Below are 23869 nucleotides of genomic sequence, written 5' to 3'. Positions count from 1 at the left end.
TTTAGGGAGGGTATTCCAGAGCTGAGGGCCAATGGTGGAGCGATGGGAATCGGAGGATGGTCAAGAGGCCGGAATTGGAGGAGTGCAGAGATGTCGGAGGGTTGTAGGAGGTGACAGAGATAGGGAGGGTTGTAGGGGCTAGAGGGGGTTACAGAGATAGGGAGGGTTGTAGGGGCTGGAGGAGGTTACAGAGATAGGGAGTGTTGTAGGGGGCTGGAGGAGGTTACAGAGATAGGGAGGGGTGTAGGGGCTGGGGGAGGTTACAGAGATAGGGAGGGTTGTAGGGGCTGGAGGAGGTTACAGAGATAGGGAGGGGTGTAGGGGCTGGAGGAGGTTACAGAGATAGGGAGGGTTGTATGGGCTGGAGGAGGTTACAGAGATAGGGAGGGGTGTAGGGGGCTGGAGGAGGTTACAGAGATAGGGAGGGGTGTAGGGGCTGGAGGAGGTTACAGAGATAGGGAGGGGTGTAGGGGCTGGTGGAGGTTACAGAGATAGGGAGGGTTGTAGGGACTGGAGGAGGTTACAGAGATAAGGAGGGGTGTAGGGGCTGGAGGAGGTTACAGAGATAGGGAGGGATGTAGGGGCTGGAGGAGGACACTAGAGGTAGGGCGGTTTGTAGGGGCTGGAGGAGGTTACAGAGATAGGGAGGGTTGTAGGGGCTGGAGGAGGTTACAGAGATATGGAGGGTTGAAGGGGTTGGAGGAGGTTACAGAGATAGGGAGGGATGCAGGGGCTGGAGGAGGTTACAGAGATAGGGAGGGGTGTAGGGGCTGGAGGAGGTTACAGAGATAGGGAGGGGTGTAGGGGGCTGGAGGAGGTTACAGAGATAGGGAGGGGTGTAGGGGCTGGAGGAGGTTACAGAGATAGGGAGGGTTGTAGGGGCTGGAGGAGGTTACAGAGATAGGGAGGGTTGTAGGGGCTGGAGGAGGTTACAGAGATAGGGAGGGATGTAGGGGCTGGAGGAGGATACTAGAGGTAGGGCGGTTTGTAGGGGCTAGAGGAGGTTGCAGAGATATGGAGGGTTGTAAGGGCTGGAGGAGGTTACAGAGATAGGGAGGGCTGTAGGGGCTGGAGGAGGTTACAGAGATAGGGAGGGGTGTAGTGGCTGGAGGAGGTTACAGAGATAGGGAGGGGTGTAGTGGCTGGAGGAGGTTACAGAGATAGGGAGGGTTGTAGGGGCTGGAGGATGTTACAGAGATAGGGAGGGTTGTAGGGGCTGGAGGAGGTTACAGAGATAGGGAGGGTTGTAGGGGCTGGAGGAGGTTACAGAGATTGGGAGTGTTGTAGGGGCTGGAGGAGGTCACAGAGATAGGGAGGGTTGTAGGGGCTGGAGGAGGTCACAGAGATAGGGAGGGTTGTAGGGGCTGGAGGAGGTTACAGAGATAGGGAGGGCTGTAGGGGCTGGAGGAGGTTACAGAGATAGGGAGGGATGTAGGGGCTGGAGGAGGTTACAGAGATAGGGAGGGTTGTAGGGGCTGGAGGAGGTTACAGAGATAGGGAGTATTTTGTGGGGGGGTGGTAGCGGGGACTGGATGAATGGGATGAGAAAGAGCCCACAGTTCACAGTGCGGTTTGTCCAACATCAGAAGGACAGGGTCCTGCAAGGAAGCTCATCTCCTCCCACTCCCATCCTCACCACCACCCCCCCCAGCCTGGTGTCAGGGATGGGGGGGAATCGACAATGGCTCCTGTATCTGAGCCGTTTCCAGCGATCCCTACCGGAGCAGCACATGTGACAGCGACGAGGGCCGATGGATAACCCGTGGGCAGCCGACACGATGCACACTGCAGTCGAATAGCCCTCCGCCTCTCACTCTGAGCCCACCCCCCCTCACCCCCCGCCGGGTCTCTTTGCTCCTGCACCCCCTTTGAGCTGCTGATACCCCTGAGGGGAGCCTGTTCGGCCCTCCCTGCGTAACCTAGCCCACCTCTCTCCCTGGGCAAAATCAGAACCCGTTTCCTCAGACCAAAGGCCTGGACAGGAGCGTGCGGAGGGGGGAGGGGGATTGTGGACGGGTGTGGGGGGGGGGGAGTTGGTGGGTGGGGTGGGATGTGGAGTGGTGGGGCGGTGGATCAGGTCACCACTGCGGGGCACAGCAGGATCCCGTGGAGCTTTGCCAGAGCTTCCTCGAGGCCCCTGGGGCAGGGGTAGGGGGTTGGTGGCGGGAGAGGGAGCTGACTGTCCCCTGATCCCCACTCCGACCCGCCGCTGAGGCAGATACACAGGGGACCGTCGGGTGGGGTGCTGATCAGGGGTTGGCTGCGATGCCCCACATAGTCGAATTGCCGCGGCGGAACGATTTGGGGGGATGGGGTGGGGTTTGAATGGGAACAGCGGCCCATGTCCTTCAGAACCAAGGCCACAAACAGGGCCTGAAACTCCCTAGTGTCGGTGGTTATTAATCAGACTGACAGACTAAGGGAGGCGGCGCGGAGGCTGGGGAGAGGCAGGAGGGGAGGCTCACCGAGGGGGCCCTGACAGAGACCCCCCATCGCCCCCCTGAGCTGGCCAAGCCTTTTGAAATGCCGACGCGATCAGCAGGTGCCAGTCCGCTTGAGCGCCAGCCCTGCCAGCGAGGTCAGTTCCCAGGGAATGGAGAGGGAATCTTCCCCCCCCCCTCCTCCCCACCGCTCCCCCCACTGCGAACTGGCACCAGATCAGTCAGTGCTCCAAAGTCCCAACTGACGTCAGCGAGGGCTCATTGCCCAGTGAGCACTGGGAGCGAGAGCCTGCATCACAAAGTATGCTGCCTTGGCAGCACAGGCAAGGGATTCACTTGTTAACCAGAGGCTAAAGGGATGAGCTATTTCTGCCAGGCTTTTGTTATCTGTCTGTCTCTGTCTCTCTCTCTCTTTTTTTCTCTCTGTCCCTCTCTCTCTCTCTTTCTCTACCTGTCTCTCTCTCTCTCTCTCTGTCGCTCTTTCTCTTTCTGTCTCTCTCTCTCTCTTTCTCTTTCTGTCTCTCTCTCTCTGTCTCTCTCTTTCTCTACCTGTCTCTCTCTCTCTGTCGCTCTTTCTCTACCTGTCTCTTTCTCTCTTTCTCTACCTGTCTCTCTCTCTCTTTCTCTACCTGTCTCTCTCTCTCTTTCTCTACCTGTCTCTCTCTCTCTCTGTCGCTCTTTCTCTTTCTGTCTCTCTCTCTGTCTGTCTTTCTCTGCCCGTCTCTCTCTCTCTCTCTCTGTCGCTCTTTCTCTTTCTGTCTCTCTCTGTCTCTCTTTCTCTTTCTGTCTCTCTCTCTCTCTGTGTCTCTCTCTTTCTCTTTCTGTCTCTCTCTCTCTCTTTCTCTACCTGTCTCTCTCTCTCCCTCTCTCTCTGTCTCTTTCTGTCTCTCTCTCTTTCTCAAACTCTCTCTCTACCTGTCTCTCTCTCTTTCCCTTTCTGTCTCTCTCTTTTTCTCTACCTGTCTCTCTCCCTCTTTCTCAAACTCTCTCTGCCAGTCTCTGTCTTTCTGTCTCTCTCTCTCTTTCTCAACCTGTCTCTCTCCCTCTTTCTCTCATTCTGTCTCTCTCTCTGTCTCTCTTTCTCTACTTGTCTCTCTCTCTCTCTCTTCCTGTCTCTCTCTCTCTCTCTTTCTGTCTCTGTCTTTTTCTCTACCTGTCTCTCTCTGTCTTTCTGTTTCCCTCTCTCTCTGTCTCTCTTTGTCCACCTGTCCGTCTCCCACTTTCTTTTGTCTCCCTCTCTCTCTCTCTCTCTCTGTGCCACCCTCTCTCTCTGAATCTTCCAACTCTCGCTCAATCTCAAAAATGGAGCAGCCAATTTATGCACAGCACGCTCCCACTAATAGCAATGTGAGAATGACCTAGATTGTCTGTTTTTAGTGAGGGTGGTTGAGGGATAAATATTGGACCCTGGACACCAGGCAGAACTCCCCACTGCGCTCCCTCAGCACTGACCCTCCGACAGTGCGGGCGCTCCCTCAGCACTGACCCTCCGACAGTGCGGCGCTCCCTCAGCACCGACCCTCCGACAGTGCGGCGCTCCCTCAGCGCTGAACCTCCGACAGTGCGGCGCTCCCTCAGCACTGACCCTCCGACAGTACGGCGCTCCCTCAGCGCTGACCCTCCGACAGTGCGGCGCTCCCTCAGCACCGACCCTCCAACAGTGTGGCGCTCCCTCAGTACTGACCCTCCGACAGTGCGACGCTCCCTCAGTACTGACCCTCCGACAGTGCGGCGCTCCCTCAGCGCTGACACTGGGGAGTGTTGCCTGGTCTGTCACTCGAGTTAAGGGCACTGAATGTGATGGGTGTGAAGTTCAGTGCCGGACTGTGTGTGTGGGGTATGTGCATTAGGAAACGGTTTGGTGAATACGGGCGTGTGTGTTTATCTGTCTTGCAGAGCTTTTACAGACAGGGACTGCCCGGCCACTCAACTTCATGCTGAACACCAGCGATTTCCGTATCCTGATGATGGATCAGGATCAGGACCGGATGTACCTGGGAACCCGGGAATACGTGGTGGCTCTGGACATGCACAACATTAACAAGGAGCCTCTCATTGTGAGTCTGGAGTCACCGAATGGTTATGGGGGGTGGTAGAAGGAGGCCATTCAGCCCGTCGGGTCGGTACATGCTCTCCCAGTCAGCATCTGACCCACTCCCCCAGCCTTCTCCCCGTCACCCTGCACATTCTTCCTTTTCAGACAGCGATCCCATTCCCGCTTTGGAAAGCCTTGATTGACCCTGCCTCTCCCACACACTCTCGGGCAGCGCGTTCCAGATCCTAACCACTCGCTGCGTGAAAATGTTTCTCCTCGCGTCTCCGTTGCTTCTTTTACCGATCGCCTTAAATCCGCATCCCTCTGGTTCTCAAACCTCCCGCCACTGGGAACAGTTTCTCCCTCTGTCCACTCTGTCCCAGACCCCCTTGTGATTTTGAACACCTCCATCAAAACTCCTCTCGACCTTCTCTTCTCCGAGGAGAACAGTCCCAACGTCTCCAATCTGTCTACAGAACTGAAGTTCCTCATCCCTGGAACCATTCTCGTCAATCTTTACCGCTCTCTCTCTCTCTCTCTCCCTCAGCACTGACCCTCCGACAGCGCGGCGCTCCCTCAGCACTGACCCTCCGACAGTGCGGCACTCCCTCAGCACTGACCCTCCGACAGTGCGGCGCTCCCTCAGCACTGACCCTCCGACAGTGCGGCGCTCCCTCAGCACTGACCCTCCGACAGTGCGGCGCTCCCTCAGCACTGACCCTCCGACAGTGCGGCGCTCCCTCAGCACTGACCCTCCCACAGTGCGGCGCTCCCTCAGCACTGACCCTCCGACAGTGCGGCGCTCCCTCAGCACTGACCCTCCGACAGTGCGGCGCTCCCTCAGCACTGACCCTCCCACAGTGCGGCGCTCCCTCAGCACTGACCCTCCGACAGTGCGGCGCTCCCTCAGCACTGACCCTCAGATTCAGTAACAACTTTCACAAAGGGGGGGAGTTGGATAATATTTGAAGGGGAAAGATTTGCAGGGGATGGAGCCAACTGGGCGAGGGCGGAGTTAATTGGACAGACCTTTCAAAGAGCGGGCACCTGACTGATGGGCTGAATGGCCTCCTCCTGTGCCTTGTGAGTTTATTGTGCAATTTGGAACCCGCTCCCTGTGCAGACCGGGTAATATTTACTGTTAATTTACAGATCCACTGGCCGGCTTCAGAATTTCGTCGGGATGAATGCCGAATGGCCGGGAAAGGTCGGGATGTAAGTAACGAGATCTTAGTCCCATTCTCCCTTCCATCGCTTCACCCCTGCCCCCATTGCTGGGCGGCCGCTCCCAGGAGGCAGACTGTTCCCTAGTGCAGGTGGGAAGCCGAGAGGAGACTCGAGGCTGGAGAGGGCTGTCTGACAGGGGGGGGAGACCTAGGGACAGGGAGGAGGCCTTTCGGCCCCTCTCCTCGGGCCTGTCACACAGGAACAGGAGGAGGCCATTCAGCCCCTCTCCTCGAGCCTGTCACACAGGAACAGGAGGAGGCCATTCAGCCCCTCTCCTCGAGCCTGTCACACAGGAACAGGAGGAGGCCATTCAGCCCCTCTCCTCGAGCCTGTCACACAGGAACAGGAGGAGGCCATTCAGCCCCTCTCCTCGAGTCTGTCACACAGGAACAGGAGGCCATTCAGCCCCTCTCCTCGAGCCTGTCACACAGGAACAGGAGGAGGCCATTCAGCCTCTCTTGGGCCTGTTACACAGGAACAGGAGGAGGCCATTCAGCCCCTCTTGGGCCTGTTACACAGGAACAGGAGGAGGCCATTCAGCCCCTCTCGAGCCCCCTCGTTCCGGACTCCCCAACGCCCCCTTCCCAGCAGAGGGAAATAGCTTTTCTCTATCGACCCGACCGGATCCTTTAATCATCTTAAACCCCTCGATCGGATCACCCCTTAATCTTCGACACTCGAGGGGAACACAAGCTCGGTCTGTGCGATTTGTCCGTAGTGTAACCCTTTCAGCGCCCCGGGATCGAACCTGCGCTGGCCCCACCCCCACCCCCGCTCTCCGAGGCCGATATATCCCTCCTGAGTCTCTGCGTTGTGGCCGGAGGGTGCGAGGGGGCTGAAGAGAGGTTCCTGTCCGGTTGGGAACGGAGGTTGGCATTCTTGGAGTGGGGGGGTGTGAGGGGGTGGGCCAGGGGCTGAAGGTGGCGGGGAGGAGGGTCGAAGTGAGTTTGCCTTGGTCACGTCTCTTGTCTGTTTCTCCCCTCCCCACCGCTCCCAGGGTGAGTGTGCGAATTACGTCCGGCTGATCGAGCGCTGGAACCGGACCCACCTCTACACCTGCGGCACGGGCGCCTTCAACCCGGCCTGCACCTTCGTCCATCGAGGTTGGCGCTCTGAGGTGGGTACAGGGGTGGGACTGGTCGGTGGGGTCTATAGCCTAAAGGCGTTGCGGTCTATCTGTGCCGCGCCCTCTCCCTCCCTCTCTCTCTCTCTCTATCACGCGCACCAGCCGAATTGTGTGAGCAGGCTATCCGACTGCAGTGTGCATCGCGGCCCTCCCAGCGTGACACGTTTACATAGGGAATCCCCATGACAAATCCCTCTGCGCGTACTTCTCCTCCTTCGTTTCTCGGCTGGTCTACTATTCGCCCGTGGGGACCTCGGGCTTCCGCCTGGGGGCGGGGCCAGCGCTTGTCGCCGCCCGGAACTGAACGGGGCGGGAGTTTCCGGCTCGCCCCCCCACCGCCCGCCCGCTGCTGGCATCGCCCCACTCCCGCCGAAGTTAATGTGGGACTGGGGAAATGGTACCACCCACCTAGCGATGGAAATAAAGATAAGGACTGGATCGTGAATATATTTGGGTAAGGAGTTGGGGGGAGGTGTAGTATAAGGTTGGTCGGCAGAGCGAGAGTTAATGTGGGACTGGGGAAATGGTACCACCCACGTAGCGATGGAAATAAAGATAAAGACTGGATCGTGAATATATGTGGGTAAGGACTTGGAGGGGGGAGGTGTAGTATAAGGTTGGTCGGCAGAGCAAGAGTTAATGTGGGACTGGGGAAATGGTACCACCGACATAGTTGATGTAGAGAGTCAGGTGATAGTAGACTGTGTGTAGAAGAGTCTGGAACAAGTCAGCGTGGAGACGACACTCATGGAGGCCTGGACATTGGATATAGTTCCGAGTTGTTAATAAACATTTAATGTTCAACCATAGAAGCCTCCAGAGCTCTCAGTCAGACAACAAATAACACTTAGAATAGGCCTCTGGATTGGTAGCCCAGTGACAATATCGCTGAGATCTCCACGGATACTGACCCCATTACCCTCCGCCATTTATTATGCCCCCATGCCTCAATGGCCATACGACCTGTGACCCATGTTAACCTCACGATTTGCCCTCTCTTCTCCACAGGACTACATCTTCCGGCTGGTCCCAGGACAGTTAGAATCAGGGAAGGGCAAATGTCCCTACGACCCCAGAGAGGAGAGTATGGCAGCCCTAATCAGTGAGTAAGATTCATTCTCTTCCCCCTCTCACTCTCCCCATGGCTGAGAGTTCCAATGCCTCACAAGGGCATTGGCAGGTACTCGGGAGGTCTCTCACCCACTTCTGGACCAAGACCTTGTGGCTTTGAGCCCAGGATTTCAAATCCTCAGGCCTGACACTCGCACTGCAGTACAGAGGGAGTGCCGCACTGTCCGAGGGTCAGTGCTGAGGGAGCGCCGCACTGTGGGAGGGTCAGTGCTGAGTGAGCGCCGCACTGTCCGAGGGTCAGTGTTGAGGGAGTGCCACACTGTCCGAGGGTCAGTGCTGAGGGAGCGCCGCACTGTCGGAGGGTCAGTGCTGAGTGAGCACCGCACTGTCGGAGGGTCAGTGCTGAGTGAGCGCCGCACTGTCCGAGGGTCAGTGTTGAGGGAGTGCCACACTGTCCGAGGGTCAGTGCTGAGGGAGCGCCGCACTGTGGGAGGGTCAGTGCTGAGGGAGCGCCGCACTGTGGGAGGGTCAGTACTGAGGGAGCGCCGCACTGTGGGAGGGTCAGTGCTGAGGGAGCGCCGCACTGTCGGAGGGTCAGTGCTGAGGGAGCGCCGCACTGTCGGAGGATCAGTGCTGAGGGAGCGCCGCACTGTCGGAGGGTCAGTGCTGAGGGAGCGCCGCACTGTCGGAGGGTCAGTGCTGAGGGAGCGCCGCACTGTCGGAGGGTCAGTGCTGAGGGAGCGCCGCACTGTGGGAGGGTCAGTACTGAGGGAGCGCAGCACTGTCCGAGGGTCAGTACTGAGGGAGCGCCGCACTGTCCGAGGGTGAACACTGAGGGAGCGCCGCACTGTCAGAGAGTCAGTACTGAGGGAGCGCCGCACTGTCGGAGGGTCAGTGCTGAGGGAGCGCCGCACTGTGGGAGGGTCAGTGCTGAGGGAGCGCCGCACTGTGGGAGGGTCAGTGCTGAGGGAGCGCCGCACTGTCGGAGGGGTCAGTGCTGAGGGAGCGCCGCACTGTCGGAGGGTCAGTGCTGAGGGAGCGCCGCACTGTCGGAGGGTCAGTGCTGAGGGAGCGCCGCACTGTCGGAGGGTCAGTGCTGAGGGAGCGCCGCACTGTCGGAGGGTCAGTACTGAGGGAGCGCAGCACTGTCCGAGGGTCAGTACTGAGGGAGCGCCGCACTGTCCGAGGGTGAACATTGAGGGAGCGCCGCACTGTCAGAGAGTCAGTACTGAGGGAGCGCCGCACTGTCGGAGGGTCAGTGCTGAGGGAGCGCCGCACTGTGGGAGGGTCAGTGCTGAGGGAGCGCCGCACTGTCGGAGGGTCAGTGCTGAGGGAGCGCCGCACTGTCGGAGGGTCAGTGCTGAGGGAGCGCCGCACTGTCGGAGGGGTCAGTGCTGAGGGAGCGCCACACTGTGGGAGGGTCAGTACTAAGGGAGCGCCGCACTGTCGGAGGTGCCGTCCTTCAGGGTGAGACTTTAAGCCGAGCACCCGTCTGGCCCTCTTGGGTGGGTATAAAAGGAGGGGGGATTTCTCTCCGGTGTCCTGGGGCCGATATTTACCCCTGAACCATCACCATGATACGGCTGCTTTACCTGACTGAGGTTGGTGGGATCTTGCTATGCATACCGCGCTGTCGAACGCTCTGAAATATTTCGGACACCGCCCGGTCAGTTGACATGTGCTTTCTGAGTTTGGACGCTGTTTAAGGCTCTGATTCTTCCCCCACTCCCACTTCCCCACCCCCCCGGAACCTCCCGCAGACGGGAACCTGTACGCTGGAGTGCACATAGATTTTATGGGAATGGATGCTGCCTTATTCCGGAGTTTGGGAAATCGCCCAGCTATTCGTACAGAACAATACGATTCACGATGGTTACACGGTAAGAAAACGCAAAGCAGGAGCTGGTATGGATCTGGGGAAACGCACACCTACTGGAGTAGTAATCCAGGGTCAGCGCTGAGGGAGCGCCGCACTGTCGGAGGGTCAGTGCTGAGGGAGCGCCGCACAGTCGGAGGGTCAGTGCTGAGGGAGCGCCGCACTGTCGGAGGGTCAGCGCTGAGGGAGCGCCACACTGTCGGAGGGTCAGCGCTGAGGGAGTGCCGCGCTGTCGGAGGGTCAGTGCTGAGGGAGTGTTGCGCTGTGCTGAGGGAGCGCCGCACTGTCGGAGGGTCAGTGCTGAGGGAGCGCCGCACTGTCGGAGGGTCAGTGCTGAGGGAGCGCCGCCCTGTCGGAGGGTCAGTGCTGAGGGAGCACCGCACTGTTGGAGGGTCAGTGCTGAGGGAGAACCGCACTGTCGGAGGGTCAGTGCGGAGGGAGCGCCGCACTGTCAGAGGGTCAGCGCTGAGGGAGTGTGGAAGGGGGGTGGGGGGGAAGAGGTCTCCCTGGTGTCCTGGGGCCAATATTTATCCTTCATTCAACATCACCAAAAAAACAGATGATCCGGGTCATTATCACAATGCTGTTTGTGGGATCTTGCTGTGCGCACAGTGACGGCTGAGGTTGCTGCATTCCAACAGGGGGCACAATTTGGTTAAAAAAAAAAAAATACCCCATCATTGGCCGTGGGGGTTTTGGGGACGTCCTGAGGAAGTGCGTACACTGCTGATCACCGTCCTGTTAATGGAGTCTCCCTGTTTCGCAGATCCCATCTTCCTCCGGGCTCAGGTGATCCCGGACAGCGCCGAGCGGACCGACGATAAACTCTACTTCTTTTTCCGGGAGAGGTCCACCGAGGCCGGGAGCGGTCAGTTCTATTCCAGAGTGGGCCGCGTCTGCCTGGTGAGTGCGCGCTACCCCGAATCGTTGACTCACAATGTTGCAGGAAGAGGCCATTCAGCCCCCCTCTCGAGCCTGTTACACAGGAACAGGGGGAGGCCATTCAGCCCCCCCTCTCGAGCCTGTTACACAGGAACAGGAGGAGGCCATTCAGCCCCCATCTCAAGCCTGTTACACAGGAACAGGAGGAGGCCATTCAGCCCCTCCTCTCGAGCCTGTTACACAGGAACAGGAGGAGGCCATTCAGCCCCCCTCTCTAGCCTGTTACACAGGAACAGGAGGAGGCCATTCAGCCCCTCTCTAGCCTGTACACGGGAACAGGAGGAGGCCATTCAGCCCCTCTCAAGCCTGTTACACAGGAACAGGAGGAGGCCATTCAGCCCCTCTCTCGAGCCTGTTACACAGGAACAGGAGGAGGCCCATTCAGCCCCTCTCGAGCCTGTTACACAGGAACAGGAGGAGGCCATTCAGCCCCTCTCGCACTTGCTGTCCCACACAATCAGACCACGGTGCTCTGTCCCTTAACTCCATATACCCATCTTGGTTTCACAACCCTTAAATCCCCCCTGACCCAACGAAAGTCCCAGTTTTGATATTTCTGATGGACCCCCTACCATCCCGCTGCCCTCCCATCCTGGACAGCTTCTTGTAGCTGGGAGGTGGGGGAGAGAGTTCCCGATTCCCGCTCCCCTTTGTGTGAAGATGTGCTTCCTGACATCCCCCCCCTCCCCATCGAATCCTTTAACCATCTTAAGCCCCTCGATCGGATCACCCCCGCCCCTCTAAATGTCCGACACTCGAGGGAGCCCAGTCTGTGCGAGTTAGCCTTGGAGCTTAACCCTTTCAGCCCCCGACTCCCGGTATCTCTGCACTGGCCACGCTATCGGGTGGGATTGGGGAGATCTCTCACTGGGTGTTGACGCACACACACTCTCCCTGCCCGGTCGGGTGTGTTAAAAGCAGCCGCGGGGAGCAGGTCACTGACGCTGAGTCTGATGTGCTCGTCCACAGAACGACAGTGGGGGGAAGCGCTCCCTGGTCAACAAGTGGACGAGTTTCCTGAAGGCGAGGTTGGTTTGCTCGGTGGGAGGAGTGGACGACGTGGAGACACACTTTGACCAGCTGGGTAAGTGAACCCTCTCAATGCCCTGGGGCGCCTGGAGGAGACGCGGGGGGGTGGTGGTGGGGGGGGGAGGTGGGAGAGAGGGCACAGGTGGTCGGGCTGCAGTTCATCGTCGGAGCGCGAAAAGCTTGGTAAAATTAACCATCTTTCCCTTTGTCTCGCTCTCTCCCTCTGTTTCTCGCCCTCCGTCCTTCCCGCGGACTCTCCCTCTGTCTCATTGCTCCTCTCTGACCCCCGACCTCACTCTCCACATCAACACCCCCCCTCTCATTAACTCTGTCCTCCTCGCGCTCTCTCTCTCTGTCTCCAACCTTCTCTCTCTCTTTCTCTCTCTCCCTGTCTCTCTGTCTCTCTCTCTGTCTCTGTCTCTCTCTGTCTCTCTCTCTCTCTCTCTGTCTCTCTCTCTCTCTCTCTCTCTCTGTCTCTCTCTCTCTCTCTCTCTGTCTCTCTCTCTCTCTCTCTGTCTCTGTCTCTCTCTCCAACCTTCTCTCTCTCTCCCTCTCTCTCTCTGTCTCTCTCTCTCTCTCTCTGTCTCTCTCTCTCTCTCTCTCTGTCTCTCTCTCTCTCTGTCTCTCTCTTTCTCTCTCTCCAACCTTCTCTCTCTCTCTCTCTGTCTCTCTCTCTCTGTCTCTCTCTCTCTCTCTGTCTCTCTCTCTCTCTGTCTCTCTCTCTCTCTCTCTGTCTCTCTCTCTCTCTCTCTGTCTCTCTCTCTCTCCCTCTCTCCAGGAGATGTGTTTATTCAGCCGAGTCAGGATGAGAAGAATCCTCTTATTTTTGGCGTTTTCTCCACATCCGGGTAAGTACAGAGACCCCCAGCCCGAGATACACCCTCCCTAAACCTAACCCTCCTCCAGCCCCTACAACCCTCCCTAACCCTAACCCTCCTCCAGCCCCTACAACCCTCCCTAAACCTGTAACCTCCTCCAGCCCCTACACCCCTCCCTATGTCTGTAACCTCCTCCAGCCCCTACAACCCTCCCTATCTCTGTAACCTCCTCCAGCCCCTACACCCCTCCCTATCTCTGTCACCTCCTCCAGCCCCCTACAACCCTCCCTATCTCTGTAACCTCCTCCAGCCCCTACAACCCTCCCTATCTCTCTAACCTCCTCCAGCCGCTACACCCCTCCCTATGTCTGTAACCTCCTCCAGCCCCTACACCCCTCCCTATCTCTGTAACCTCCTCCAGCCCCTACACCCCTCCCTATCCCAGTAACCCCCTCCAGCCCCTACATCCCTCCCTATCTCTATAACCTCCTCCAGCACCTACAACCCTCCCTATCTCTGTAACCTCCTCCAGCCCCTACAACCCTCCCTATCTCTGTAACCTCCTCCAGCCCCTACAACCCTCCCTATCTCTGCAACCTCCTCCAGCCCCTACAACCCTCCCTATCTCTGTAACCTCCTCCAGCCCCCTACAACCCTCCCTATCTCTGTAACCTCCTCCAGCCCCTCCAATCCTCCCTATCTCTGTAACCTCCTCCAGCACCTACAACCCTCCCTATCTCTGTAACCTCCTCCAGCCCCTACAACCCTCCCTATCTCTGTAACCTCCTCCAGCCCCTACACCCCTCCCTATCTCTGTAACCTCCTCCAGCCCCTACAACCCTCCCTATCTCTGTAACCTCCTCCAGCCCCTACAACCCTCCCTTTCTCTGTAACCTCCTCCAGCCCCCACACCCAGCCCTATCTCTGTAAACTCCTACAACCCTCCCTATCCTCCCCATATCCCACTCTTCCTCTTCTCCCTCACTGCCTGTGCCTTCCCCAGTATCTCTCTCTCTGCCCCCGCAAACTCTCCCCCTCACCCTCTCCTTGTTTTGCCCTCTAGCTCTGTGTTCCGAGGCACTGCTGTCTGTGTTTACTCGATGATGGACATTCGCACTGTCTTCAACGGTCCCTTCGCCCACAAGGAAGGCCTGAATTACCAGTGGGTGCCCTACTCTGGGAAGGTCCCTTATCCCAGACCAGGAGCGGTGAGTCACTGAGCGCCACACGGTCAGAGGGTCAGCGCTGAGGGAGCGCCGCGCTGTCAGAGGGTCAGTGCTGAGGGAGCGCTGCGCTGTCGGAGGGTCAGTGCTGAGGGAGCGCCGCACTGTCGGAGGGTCAGTGCTGGGGGAGCGCCGCAGTGTGGGAGGGTCAGTGCTGAGGGAGCGCCGCACTGTCGGAGGGTCAGTGCTGAGGGAGCGCCGCACTGTCGGAGGGTTAGTGCTGAGGGAGCACCGCACTGTCGGAGGGTCAGTGCTGAGGGAGCGCTGCACTGTCGGAGGGTCAGTGCTGAGGGAGCGCCGCACTGTCGGAGGGTCAGTGCTGAGGGAGCGCCGCACTGTCGGAGGGTCAGTACTGAGGGAGCGCCGCGCTGTCAGAGGGTCAGTACTGAGGGAGCGCCGCACTGTGTATCTTGGAGAGCAGAGCTGTGCACAGGGATCCCATGTGTGATGTAAGCAAAGTTCAAAACAAGTTTGGCATAAATTACCTCTTTCTTATTCGATCAGTCTCGAATTGAAGGCAGTTTTTGCTTTGCTTTCTATTCTTTCTGCTTTTAACTGCGCTGTTCATAGTGAATCCTCGAGCGCTGACCGTCTCTGTAATGTGGAGAAATGCTCCCATCTAGTGGCCAACCTGTTCCATACCTCGAGAAGCTCGACACCGTCCGGGACAAAGCAGCCCCCACTCGATCGGCACCTCATCCACAAACATTCACTCCCTCCACTCACCGACGCACAGGGGCAGCAGTGTGTGTACCATCTACAAGATGCACTGCAGCAACTCACCAAGGCTCCTTCGACAGCGCCGCCCAAACCCCACGACCTCTACCACCTAGTGTGTACTCATTGGAGTTTAGAAGAATGAGAGGCGACCTTATTGAAACATACAAGATTCTCAGGGTGCTTGACAGGGTCGATGCTGAGAGGTTGTTTCCCCTTGTGGGAGAGTCTAGGACCAGAGGGCATAATCTCAGAGTAAGGGGGCGCCCATTTAAAACAGAGATGAGGAGGAATTTCTATTCTCAGAGGGTAGTGAGTCTCTGGAACTCTTTACCCACAGAGGGCTGTAGAGGTTGGGCCATTAGGTATATTCAAGGCTGAGATAGACAGATTTTTAATCAGTAAGGGAATCAAGGGTTATGGGGGAAAAAGGCAGGAAAGTGGAGCTGAGGCTGATCAGATAAGCCTCGATCTCATTGAATGGCGGAGCAGACTCGATGGGCCGAATGGCCTACTTCTGCTCCTATGTCTTATGGTTTGCTAGAAGGACGAGGGCAGCAGACACATGGGGAACACCCGACGCCTGCGAGTTCCCCCCTCCAAGCCCCGCACTCTCCATCCCGACTTGGAAATATAATCGGCCGTCCCTTCACTGTCGCTGGGTCCGAATCCTGGGAACTCCCCTCCCTCGTGGCGCGGCGGGTGTAACTCTTTCGAGTACATTCACAGTTCTCGACTTTTTTTTTTGGTTCAAAGTCCTGGAGTGGGACATGAACCCACAACCTTCTGACTCGAAAGGTGAGGGTGCTATGAACTGAGCCACAGCTGACACCTCACTAGCGGGGTGGGGTGTACCTACACCACCCGGGCGGGGACTCAAGAAGGCCACGGTCTTAGTGAGCGGGGTGGGGGAAGCAGGCTCTCGATTGAGGGGGGCGGAGGATGAATGGGCTGACCCCACTCCGGCTTCTGAGTTAGGGCTGAAGCGGCTGAGGTCAAACTGTGGGATCTTTCTGTGCCCGCAGTGCCCGGGCGGGTCCTTCACCCCGGGGATGGGGTCGACCGGGGATTATCCGGACGAGGTGACGCACTTTATCCGCTCGCACCCTCTGATGTACAACCCCGTCTACCCACTTCACCGGCAGCCTCTGGTCATCCGCACCAACGTGGGTTACAAATTCACCACCATCGCCGTGGACCAGGTGGACGCAGTCGACGGCCGCTACCCGGTGCTGTTCCTCGGGACAGGTAGGGCCCCCCGAGAGAGAGAGAGCGCGTGAGGAGGGGTAACTGTCCCCACACGGCAACTACCAGAGGGAGAGCGGTGGGGGGTGAGTGGGTGAGGAGGTGAGGGGGTGGGGGGGTGAGGGGGTGAGGGGGTGAGGGGTGACTTTATTTATCCCCCCACCTCCCCCAACGACTAACATCACTTATAGATAAAAACAAAACGAACCCACATGGGGCTGGGTCATTATCATTGTGGGATCTTGCTGTGCAGAAATCACCCATTTCCTCCCCCCACCCCAACGCCCTTCACTGGGCGTCAGGAGGAATCGATTGGAATTTCGGGAGCTCCGGGAGTGCCCCCTCTACCTCCCCGAGCGGCCACCCCCCCCCGACCCCCAGCCTCCCCGGGCTATTCGGCTAGGGGCGCCATCGCCGTCCAGGCAATGGGCTGCACCCGGTGTGGAGAGCCCCGGTGACTGACCGGTATTGCTGGGTGCTGATCGGGGGTGGGGGTGGGGGGGTAGTGGGTGGGTGGGGTATATGTATGCTGCCCTTCTGCACCCTCCCCCCACCCTTCCCTGACCGGACGGGGGATCGAGCCGACACACCCACCCCCCCGAAGCACAGCTCAGCGGGGCAGGGGGTGGGGCCTTTGGATCCTCCCTGGGCCGCGCGCGTGGAGGTCAAGACCACTGGGAGGCGCTCACGGGGCAGGGCACAGGAATATCGCCGGAGCGGACTGGCCGCATTGTCTGACAGCCTGTGCTTGGCCCTCTGTCTCCCTCTCTCTCTCTCTGTTACAGACCGGGGCACCGTGCAGAAGGTCATTGTGCTACCCAAGGGTGATCAGGAGATTGAAGAGCTCACACTGGAGGAGGTGCAGGTTTTCAGGGTAAGAGAAACAGTCTTTCCATGGAATTTGTCCCTGGAACTTCCACAAGAGAGAGGTGGGCGTCGCTGGCCGGGCCCAGCATTTATTGCCCATCCCTAATTGCCCCCTTGAGAAGGTGGGGGTGAGCCGCCTTCTTGAGCCGCTGCAGTCCCCGTGTGGTGTAGGTACACCCACCGTGCTGTTAGGGAGGGAGGATTTTGACCCCAGCGACAGTGAAGGAACGGCCGATGTATTTCCAAGTCGGGATGGTGAGGGGCTCGGAGGGGAACTTGCAGGTGGTGATGTTCCCCATGTGTCTGCTGACCTCGTCCTTCTAGACGGTAGAGGTGGTGGGTTTGGGCGGCGCTGTCGAAGGAGCCTTGGCGAGTTGCTGCAGTGCATCTTGTAGATGGTACACACACTGCTGCCCCTGTGCGTCGGTGGTGGAGGGAGTGAATGTTTGTGGATGGGGTGCCCATCAAGCGGGGGCTGCTTTGTCCCGGACGGTGTCGAGCTTCTTGAGTGTTGTGGGAGCTGCACTCATCCAGGCAAGTGGGGAGTATCCCATCACACTCCTGACTTGTGCCTTGTAGATGGTGGACAGGCTTTGGGGGAGTCAGGAGGTGAGTTACTCTCTGCGGGATTCCCAGCCTCTGACCTGCTCTTGGAGCCACGGTATTTATGTGGCTGGTCCCAGTTCAGATACTGAACTCAGGAGAAGGGGTGACAGAGTCGGAGAGGGGTGGACAGGGGACAAGGTGGTGATCCGTGGGGTTGGGGGTGGAAGGTGCCAACTTGGGGAGTGCAGCGAAATATATTTCTTGACGTCTTCTACTCTTTTATAACACTTTCAGCACCCGGCGGCTGTCAGAACGATGAAGATCTCCTCGAAAAGGGTAAGGAGGGACTTGGAATAACAGGGGAGAGGTAGCGAGAGGGTTAAACAGGGAGCGGGAGGAGAAATCAGCTCAACTGGCGCCCGTTCCCACCTCAGCATCGTCCCGAAGCGCCTCTGGCCAACGGAGCGGGTTTCCATTGCAGTCAGAGCCGCGATGTCGGGAAAATGGCAGCCACGTTAGGCACAGCAAGATCCCGCAGTGTACAGATATCCCCCAGAGAGAGAGAGGGGACTGAGAGACACCAGTCAGTGTACAGATATCTCCCTGAGAGAGAGAGAGGGGACTGAGAGACACCAGTCAGTGTACAGATATCTCCCTGAGAGAGAGAGGGGACTGAGAGACACCAGTCAGTGTACAGATATCTCCCTGAGAGAGAGAGAGGACTGAGAGACACCAGTCAGTGTGCAGATATCTCCCTGAGAGAGAGAGAGGGACTGAGAGACACCAGTCAGTGTACAGATATCTCCCTGAGAGAGAGAGGGACTGAGAGACACCAGTCAGTGTACAGATATCTCCCTGAGAGAGAGAGAGGGACTGAGAGACACCAGTCAGTGTACAGATATCTCCCTGAGAGAGAGAGAGGGACTGAGAGACACCAGTCAGTGTACAGATATCTCCCTGAGAGAGAGAGAGGGACTGAGAGACACCAGTCAGTGTACAGATATCTCCCTGAGAGAGAGGGGACTGAGAGACACCAGTCAGTGTACAGATATCTCCCTGAGAGAGAGAGGGGACTGAGAGACACCAGTCAGTGTACAGATATCTCTCTGAGAGAGAGAGAGGGACTGAGAGACACCAGTCAGTGTACAGATATCTCCCTGAGAGAGAGGGGACTGAGAGACACCAGTCAGTGTACAGATATCTCCCTGAGAGAGAGGGGACTGAGAGACACCAGTCAGTGTACAGATATCTCCCTGAGAGAGAGGGGACTGAGAGACACCAGTCAGTGTACAGATATCTCCCTGAGAGAGAGGGGACTGAGAGACACCAGTCAGTGTACAGATATCTCCCTGAGAGAGAGAGGGGACTGAGAGACACCAGTCAGTGTACAGATATCTCCCTGAGAGAGAGAGAGGGACTGAGAGACACCAGTCAGTGTACAGATATCTCCCTGAGAGAGAGGGGGACTGAGAGACACCAGTCAGTGTACAGATATCTCCCTGAGAGAGAGAGAGGGACTGAGAGACACCAGTCAGTGTACAGATATCTCCCTGAGAGAGAGAGAGGGACTGAGAGACACCAGTCAGTGTACAGATATCTCCCTGAGAGAGAGAGGGGACTGAGAGACACCAGTCAGTGTACAGATATCTCCCTGAGAGAGAGGGGACTGAGAGACACCAGTCAGTGTACAGATATCTCCCTGAGAGAGAGGGGGACTGAGAGACACCAGTCAGTGTACAGATATCTCCCTGAGAGAGAGAGAGGGACTGAGAGACACCAGTCAGTGTACAGATATCTCCCTGAGAGAGAGAGTGGACGGTCAGTGTGTTTTCTGTGCAGGGTCAGGGTCAGGTTATAAGCCGGTAATAATGCCTGGTCTCTGCTCCCTGCAGCAACAACTGTATGTATCCTCGGACGTGGGGGTGACCCAGTTGACTCTGCACCGATGTGCCCGATACGGCCTGGGGTGCGCGGACTGCTGCCTGGCCCGAGACCCTTACTGTGCCTGGGACGGACAGGCCTGTTCCCGCTACACCCCCACACTGAAGCGGTAGGTACCGGGAGGGGGAGGGGGGAGGGTGCGGGAGGGGTGGGGGAGGGGGAGGGACCGGGGAGGGGGGTCAGCGATGGCCCACGCTCCGACAGCTGACCGCTTGCTTGCCTTTCTCTCTCTCTCCCCAGGCGCAGTCGGAGACAGGACGTCCGGCACGGTGACCCATTGAGGCAGTGCAGGGGCTACAACATGAAAGGTGCGGAGACCGGCCGGAGGTGGAGCTGGTGGGGGTGGGGGTGGGGGTGCACAGTAACTCCCCCCGTCTCCGGGTCAGTGGGTATCCAGGTGGACAGTCACTCCCACCCTCTCCGGGTCAGTGGGTATCGGGGTGGTCAGTAACTCCCACCCTCTCCGGGTCAGTGGGTATCCGGGTGGACAGTCACTCCCACCCTCTCCGGGTCAGTGGGTATCGGGGTGGACAGTAACTCCCCCCCTCTCCGGGTCAGTGGGTATCGGGGTGGACGGTAATTCCCCCCCTCTCCGGGTCAGTGAGTATCGGGGTGGACAGTCACTCCCACCCTCTCCGGGTCAGTGGGTATCCAGGTGGACAGTAACTCCCGTCCTCTGTGGCGTTCGGGAGCTCCGCGCCCTGGACTTCACCTTCCCGACATTGTCTCCCGACACGGACGCTCCCTGAGTGACCCTTCCATATTTCAGTCAGTCACAGGCCAGTTTCCGCTGACCCCCTTCTCTCCCCCGCATCACCCCCCAGTCTCCCCATTATCCCTTCATTCTCAGAGAGTCGAGATATCTCTCGGTCTCCGTCTCGAACATACTCGATGCCTGGGCTGGAGAATTCCCAAGATTCCCAGCTCTCCGAGTGAAGACGTTTCTCCTCATCTCCGTCCAAAATGGTCCACCCCCTTATCCAGAGACTGTGACCCCTTATCCAGGTCTAACCGAGGGATACGGAGACCGGAACTGTGCACAGTGCTCCAAGTGTGGTCTAACCGAGGGATACGGAGACTGGAACTGTGCACGGTGCTCCGAGTGTGGTCTAACCGAGGGATACGGAGACCGGAACTGTGCACGGTGCTCCGAGTGTGGTCTAACCGAGGGATACGGAGACCGGAACTGTGCACGGTGCTCCGAGTGTGGTCTAACCGAGGGATACGGAGACCGGAACTGTGCACGGTGCTCCGAGTGTGGTCTAACCGAGGGATACGGAGACCAGAACTGTGGACAGTGCTCCGAGCGTGGTCTAACCGAGGGATACGGAGACCGGAACTGTGCACGGTGCTCCAAGTGTGGTCTAACCGAGGGGATACAGAGACCGGAACTGTGCACAGTGCTCCGAGTGTGGTCTAACCGAGGGATACGGAGACCGGAACTGTGCACCGTGCTCCGAGTGTGGTCTAACCGAGGGATATGGAGACTGGAACTGTGCACGGTGCTCCGAGTGTGGTCTAACCGAGGGATACGGAGACCGGAACTGTGCACGGTGCACCGAGTGTGGTCTAACCGAGGAATACGGAGACCGGAACTGTGCACAGTGCCCCGAGTGTGGCTATAGCCAAGGTTTGGTACAAGTTTAATGTAATTGCTCAGTTTTCTTTTGGAGAGGGTGAAACTTTATGAATTCCTTGCCGATTAAGGGTTGTATAAATCGAAGGGCGCAGTAGCTGATGTGCCACCAGAGGGAGATACCGCTCTAGCTTGTGTTCTCTCCCGGTTAATTCCCCGGATTTTCTTCTGCAGTGAGCAGGATGATTTCGGACACGGTACAGTTTGGAGTGGAGGGAAGCAGCACGTTCCTGGAGTGTCGGCCTCGATCGCCCCGGGCAACCACCAAATGGCTTGTCCAGCAGGATCGGTCTGCTCGCAGGAAACTGGTAAGAGGAACGATGACCCGATCGAGGTCCAGTCTCCTCACTTAGTCTCTCTCTCTCTCTCACTCCCTCTCCCTCTCTCACTCCCTCTCCCTCTCTCACTCCCGACAGTGCGGCGCTCCCTCGGCACTGACCCTCTGACAGCGCAGCGCTCCCTCAGCACTGACCCTCCGACAGCGCGGCGCTCCCTCAGCACTGACCCTCCGACAGTACGGCGCTCCCTCAGCACTGACCCTCCAACAGTGCGGCGCTCCCTTGGCGCTGACCCTCCGACAGTGCGGTCTCCCTCAGTCCTGACCCTCCGACAGCGCGGCGCTCCCTCAGCGCTGACCCTCCGACAGTGCGGCGCTCCCTCGGCACTGACCCTCCGACAGTGCGGCGCTCCCTCAGCACTGACCCTCCGATAGTGCGGCGCTCCCTCAACACTGACCCTCCGACAGTGCGGCGCTCCCTCAGCACTGACCCTCCGACAGTGCGGCGCTCCCTCAGTACTGACCCTCTGACAGTGCGGCGCTCCCTGAGCACTGACCCTCCCACAGTGCGGCACTCCCTGAGCACTGACCCTCCGACAGTGCGGCGCTCCCTCAGCACTGACTCTCCGACAGTGCAGCACTCCCTCAGTATTGACCCTCCGATAGTGCGGCGCTCCCTCAGCACTGACCCTCCGACAGTGCGGCGCTCCCTCGGCACTGACTCTCCGACAGTGCAGCACTCCCTCAGTATTGACCCTCCGATAGTGCGGCGCTCCCTCAGCACTGACCCTCCGACAGTGCGGCGCTCCCTCGGCACTGACCCTCCGACAGTGCGGCGCTCCTTCAGCGCTGACCCTCCGACAGTGCGGCGCTCCCTCGGCACTGACCCTCCGACAGTGCGGCACTCTTTCAGCTCTGACACTCCGACAGTGCGGCGCTCCCTCGGCACTGACCCTCCGACAGTGCGGCACTCCCTCAGCACTGACCCTCCGACAGTGCGGCGCTCCCTCAGCACTGACCCTCCGACAGTGCTGAGGGAATGCTGCACAGTCACTAAAAACAGATGATCTGGGTATTAGCAGGTCACAACGTTTCTGGGATCTTGCTGTGCGCGCATTGGCTGTCCCGCTTCCTGTGTTGCCCCCCGTGATCGCACTTGCCCTGAGGCCTGTCCTGAGGCAGTGAAATCTGCTGCAGGAATGCTGGCTGTTGCATTCAGTTTTTATCTGTAACTGCGAAGCACTTAAAGGGCTGCAGCAGCCGCTTTCTGGGCTCGGTGATGTCCCGTGGTTCTCGCTGCCGCTAACGGCCTCTCCGCTTTCCCCCCCCTCCCCCCACACAGCTGCGCCGGGACAAGAGGTTCCTGAAGACGGACCACGGCCTCCTCGTCCGCTCGCTGGAGCTCCGGGACACTGCCATCTACCACTGCGTGACCACCGAGAACAGCTTCAGTCACACCGCCGGCCGGGTGGACCTCCGGGTCCTCGACAGGGCCGCCGTGCATGCCGCCTCTTGGAGTCCCGGGCCCGAGCCCCCCGGGGAGGCCCCGCCGGCCGGGGGGAGCCCCCCCGAGCCCCACGCTGGCGGCAAACCCCCTCGCCTCCAAACCGAAGCCGGGGCCATTAACCAGTACTGCCAGGACTATTGGCTGGAGATCAGACGCTCTCTGAGACCGAAGAGGGCCTCCTAGGGGCTAGCGGGGGTGGGGGGGCGTGGGGTGGTGGGGGGTTGCGGCCGACATGACGATGAGGCTAGGACTGGAAACCTGCTATTCGGCTTGAGCGTGCGGCGTGGTCGCTGACTGAGCCGGGTCAGGACCGAGTGGTGACGGCCGACTGACTGTTGATTCTTTCCCCGGTAATGTGGGCGCCGCTGGCATTTGGCGCCCGCCCCCTGTGCCCTGTCCCCTCGACCCCACCCCAACCCCCACCACCAATCCACCCATATCCCCTCCTCCCCTGTCGGGCAGACCACCCCCCCACCCACAGTTGGCGGGGGCTGGGGGGTGGTATCTCATTCCGCCACCCCTCCCCTAACCACCCCTCCCGCCTTGCCCACCAGCTCTGGTGGGTGCCGGGGTGGGGGAGGGGCGAATGAACGCCGCGACGGATATTCGGCTACAGTCTGCATCGCAGGAGTTGGCAGAGTTGTACCCCAGCGACCCCCGACCCCCCCTATTACCCCACCCCCAGAAGCGAAGGGAGGGGAACCCTGACTGATTTCACCCCCCTACCAGCGCCCAGCCAGAATGCGGGCTAATGAGACCCTACCCACCGGGCCAGACCATTACGGGTGGGTGGTGGGGGGTGGGGGTAGGGAACGGAACTCGTGAGTCCACCCCCCCCACTCCCGTGCGACGGCCGGTGGTGAGCTTGTCGATAAGCCCCGCCTTTTTGCCGCCCCGACCAGCGCAGGCTGGGTGGGCCGAATGGCCTGGTTCTGCACTCTCCGGGTCCCGTGACCTCTCCTCCCACGGGGACCTTTCGAAGAAATTTTAGGCTCAGGGGCAGAGGCGCGAGGTTGGGATCGTCCGATGGGGGTGGGGGGGGTGGCGCGGTGTGTTTTGCGAGCTGTGCAGCACGTAAAGGGCCGCAGCAGGGCCAAGGTGGGGTCCTCTGCCTCGCCGTGGCCACGGGATCCACTCCGGAGTCGTGGGGCCGCACTTTAGTTCATGTTTCCTTCTCCCCGCCTGTGGTCCTGAGGGTTTCTCGCCTGCTGGCCCTTTTCCTTGCATCCTTGGTTGCACCTTAAAAGGCTGTCGCTGTCACTGTCACTGAGATGTCTCTGTGCAATCAGGAGGTGCGAGGCTGACCTCGCCCTCCAAACCCTGGCTGATTTGGTTTTCCTGTCAA

General features: G+C 58.9%; 1 protein-coding gene across 1 annotated transcript in view; it reads left to right on the top strand.

Annotated features, from left to right (window-relative positions):
- Positions 1-22713, top strand: part of sema3gb (sema domain, immunoglobulin domain (Ig), short basic domain, secreted, (semaphorin) 3Gb) — a 31976-nt gene extending 9263 nt beyond the window's left edge. The window contains exons 2-17 of the mRNA XM_078537205.1: positions 4338-4498; positions 5629-5691; positions 6701-6820; positions 7838-7931; positions 9661-9780; positions 10543-10679; positions 11688-11802; positions 12526-12595; positions 13629-13773; positions 15531-15753; positions 16536-16624; positions 17458-17499; positions 19056-19213; positions 19345-19412; positions 20915-21048; positions 22360-22713. Coding sequence (XP_078393331.1) covers positions 4338-4498; positions 5629-5691; positions 6701-6820; positions 7838-7931; positions 9661-9780; positions 10543-10679; positions 11688-11802; positions 12526-12595; positions 13629-13773; positions 15531-15753; positions 16536-16624; positions 17458-17499; positions 19056-19213; positions 19345-19412; positions 20915-21048; positions 22360-22707 — 2087 coding nt within the window. The 3' untranslated portion in view covers positions 22708-22713. The remainder of the gene's footprint in view (positions 1-4337; positions 4499-5628; positions 5692-6700; positions 6821-7837; positions 7932-9660; positions 9781-10542; positions 10680-11687; positions 11803-12525; positions 12596-13628; positions 13774-15530; positions 15754-16535; positions 16625-17457; positions 17500-19055; positions 19214-19344; positions 19413-20914; positions 21049-22359) is intronic.
- The last annotated feature ends 1156 nt before the right edge of the window (positions 22714-23869 follow it).

The sequence above is a fragment of the Cetorhinus maximus genome, unplaced genomic scaffold, assembly GCF_964194155.1.
Source record: "Cetorhinus maximus unplaced genomic scaffold, sCetMax3.hap1.1 HAP1_SCAFFOLD_2053, whole genome shotgun sequence".
In the NCBI taxonomy this organism is placed as follows: Eukaryota; Metazoa; Chordata; class Chondrichthyes; order Lamniformes; family Cetorhinidae; genus Cetorhinus; species Cetorhinus maximus.
Note: the sequence above shows the minus strand (reverse complement) of the source record. Positions and strands in the feature narration are given on the sequence as shown.